The 3,279-nt window shown below is 37.9% G+C and overlaps 1 protein-coding gene across 1 annotated transcript; it reads right to left on the reverse strand.

The window, feature by feature from the left end:
- Positions 1–229: 229 nt before the first annotated feature.
- On the reverse strand, positions 230–3,279 carry LOC107933247 (protein SMAX1-LIKE 3). The gene is made up of 3 exons (XM_016865406.2): positions 1,916–3,279; positions 1,603–1,810; positions 230–1,521 (listed from the first exon to the last, which is right to left on the reverse strand). Exons 1-3 carry the CDS (start codon positions 3,067–3,069, stop codon positions 496–498), a joined length of 2,388 nt encoding a protein of 795 aa, XP_016720895.1. The 5' UTR covers positions 3,070–3,279; the 3' UTR covers positions 230–495.

Raw genomic sequence — 3,279 nt, forward strand, 5'->3', positions numbered from 1 at the left:
TTTTATATAGATTGTATGGGACTCTATAAATGATGTCCAAACGATGATAAAGAAGCTACAAATGAGTATGCACCACCAAATTTTTATGGTAGTTAGCGTTCTGACGAGGATGGTTGATGTAACCTTTTAAATTGATGACTTTCCTATATCTAAACATTTGTCATAAAAATTTAACTAAATGAGCAGGTGAAGAGTTTTAAGCCTGAAAATATTGAAAAAAGAGAGTCTATAACAGGATCTAAGATACAAAATTATACATTAATAATTATAAGTAACTATTTCTACAGTGCTAAATATGTCATTCCAGTCCACCCCAACCCCTTGATAAATGCCTATGCCTTAATTTCACTGTAAACCATGTTAGTTTGATTCTTTCTTTCTATCCCCCTCCAAACACATATATCACACAAAAAGTAAGACACAAATTAAAGCAACAAAAATGAAAGTACAAAAAGCAAAAAAAAAAAAGTTTTGCCAACTAGTCCCCTTCTTCTGTTACTGTTCTTTAACACTGAAAATAATTTGCTTATCAACATGTTTCAGAATCCCAGTTTCATCATCAGTTCTTGAACTGTCTTCTTCACTGTTATCTCCAATGGCAATGTTTAAGTCTAGAGAAACAGATGGGTTCTTTTCCTGCTCCATTTCTGGTTCTTTGATCTCTTCTGGGTCATTACAATTTGGCCTTTTCCTCGAAGAACAAGCTCTTGACAATGAGCTGAAGCTTTCACAGCTGAAAATGACAATGGCATCCATTACAGGAATTGTAACACCATCTGAAACTGTAACTTTCCCGGTTTCTATTGCATGCTTAATGATTTTCATAGAACAGTAATCAACCTGTTCCATATCTTCCATCAAGAACACCCTGTGAGGATTCTCATTCAGTGCTTCACCAAATCTTTGAAGAACATAACTGTTGCCGCCAGATTCATCTCTTTTCCTTTTGTTATCTTCATTCGAATCCGATCCGGAATTGCTCGGACTTATGGAAGCAAAGCTGGTTTGTGAACCGAAAATGATTCTTGCCAACTCTCTTGCAATCTTCTGTTTGGCTTCATTGTCGGATCCTAAGAAGAGCAGCCATGTTTCTTCTTTGTGTTCCCTTTGATTTAACCAGTTTTTAGCTTTGTTCATCCCTGATCTGCATTCGAGAATGGTGCTAACAATTTCAGGAATCACATCCTTCTGCCATGGAACCTTTTTCTCCAATGCATTGCATAAAATGTTCATGTTTTCAGCATTAACAACCTTGAATGCATTAAGACCATTGATATCCTCCTCCATCGCCTCACTCGAAGAAGCCGAATTTGGGCTCGAATTCGGATTTGAGAGGAGGTCTGGCTTTGAATCATTTTCGGATATATAAAACTGGTGCTCTTTAGGTGAACTTTTAGATTCAAAAATGACTGGCCAACTTAGATTAAGAGCTTCTTCTTCACTGTTGCAGGGATCTTTATCAGTTGAAGCACTGCTAAACGAGTTCCATTTCTTGTAAAGATCCTTCACATTCACTGAATCCTGTGAGTAACCAAAAGAAAAATGTGAATCTCAACCTGTTTTAATGATTAATCATGCAAGTGGAACTGTAAGGATAAATACCTTATCATGGGAAGGGTTCATTTTGCTTTCTTCTTTGTAGTTTTGCAGCCATGAAGGCAAACTTGAAGTACTTTGAGCTTCCTTCTTGTCAAAGTTGAACAATCTATCCCTAAAGGAACTATGATTCTTATTTGCTTCTACTTCACCAAGTTGCCAACTAATGGAATCTATAGATTCTTTGTTTCTATATTGAGATTGAGAATCACAGCTGGAATAAAGCAACAAAACAGGAAAAAAAACATGATTACCATAAGTGGACATATGTAAAGATGGAGAAAACTAAGGTAAAAAAAAAACAAAAACAATGGTTTACCTTTCAAGATTAAGACTTAGGCTTAAGCTGTCAGCTGATATTGTAAGAGGATAAAGTTCCCAAATTGACTCAAGAGAAGCTTGGCCTGTTTTACACTTCATGTAAGTTCTAAAAGTTGCAATTCCCATAAGGAACAATTTGCCTGTTTCCTTGGTTCCACTTACTAATCTTCTGAGTTCCATGATTATATGTTCCACTGGACTGTAATAGTTTCTTCTTTGTTCACCATAGGTTGACCAAAACTCTGAAACCCATTTGAGATCACCTAAGTATAAGACAACCCCCCTAGCCATATAACTTTTGACAAGACATTTAAGCTCTACAAGTTTCTGTTCCACTTCATGTTTAGCAAGGTTTCTAAGTGACAAAAGTGGGAAACTTATGAACTGAAGGTACCTTAAATCCCCAGAGACTTGGCCTTTCTCAAATTTATCCATTACTCCTCTAACAACACTCTCAGCAATGGCTACGGACTCACCAATAATGACAGTGTTTCCCCTTCTGTGAACTATTGTGTTCAAAACATTGGTTACATCTTGGTCATGAGAGTGCGTGTGGGGCATCGAAGGAGACAGGTTAGAAGCAAGAACTTGGGGTTTGGTGTTGTTTTCTTTTGGAGAAGAAGAAATCTCCATGGAAACTGTTTGTTCAACTTTGGTTTTGACTTGTGTGCTAGAGAAACCAGCTTCCCTCATAACCCTACTAACACTAGGATCATCCAAGATAGAGACTATGAGATGTTCTAATTCTATTTTGAGAGCTAAAATGGGTTGTTGTTGGTTCTCAATGGACCCTCGGCGTTGATGAGCTTGAGCACGTTTAAAAGCGGCAACCAAGGCATTAGAAAGAGAAGGATGATGATGATGGTGATGATGATGGTGAGGACCTAATAAAGGACTAGAAGTAGATGCAGGGAGACGATTAAGTGCTACATTGAAACAAAGCTCTAAAGCTCTAAATTGAAGAGGGTGAGAATGAGATTGAAGACAAGCTCTACGAAGAAGACCAGTGGAAGATGCAAGCATGGCACTAGCTACATGAAGAGGAGTGACTTGGGCATGGCCTCGTCGTCGAGCTAGCCCAAGTGCTTGCTTAACCAAGCTAGCAGCCTCAGCTGTTAAAGCTTGTTGCACAGTACAAACTCCAGCTCTCATCTTTCTTGTCTTTTAAGGATACTATGAAATACTGGGAGTTTAAGAAAGAAAAATCAGACACTTAGAGCTTGAAGCTCGGTGGGTTTCATCAGTATCAGCTATCAAACTATGACAGCAGTCCTCAAGCTTTATATATATATAAGGGAAGTTATTGGAGTTTGATTTGGTGAGATATTAGGACAAGTGGAAGTGGGGGTTTATGCTTTTCTT

Source organism: Gossypium hirsutum, chromosome A13 (genome assembly GCF_007990345.1).
Source record: "Gossypium hirsutum isolate 1008001.06 chromosome A13, Gossypium_hirsutum_v2.1, whole genome shotgun sequence".
NCBI lineage: Eukaryota > Viridiplantae > Streptophyta > Magnoliopsida > Malvales > Malvaceae > Gossypium > Gossypium hirsutum.

What these genes read in the sequence shown, in the direction of transcription:
- LOC107933247 (XM_016865406.2), bottom strand. Translation starts at nt 3,069, where the DNA reads ATGAGAGCTGGAGTTTGTACTGTGCAACAAGCTTTAACAGCTGAGGCT. An exon ending in CTAAGTCTTAATCTTGAAAG is followed by an intron (nt 1,811 to 1,915) that starts GTAAACCATTGT and finishes GCTTTATTCCAG; the next exon opens with CTGTGATTCTCAATCTCAAT. An exon ending in TGAACCCTTCCCATGATAAG is followed by an intron (nt 1,522 to 1,602) that starts GTATTTATCCTT and finishes GGTTACTCACAG; the next exon opens with GATTCAGTGAATGTGAAGGA.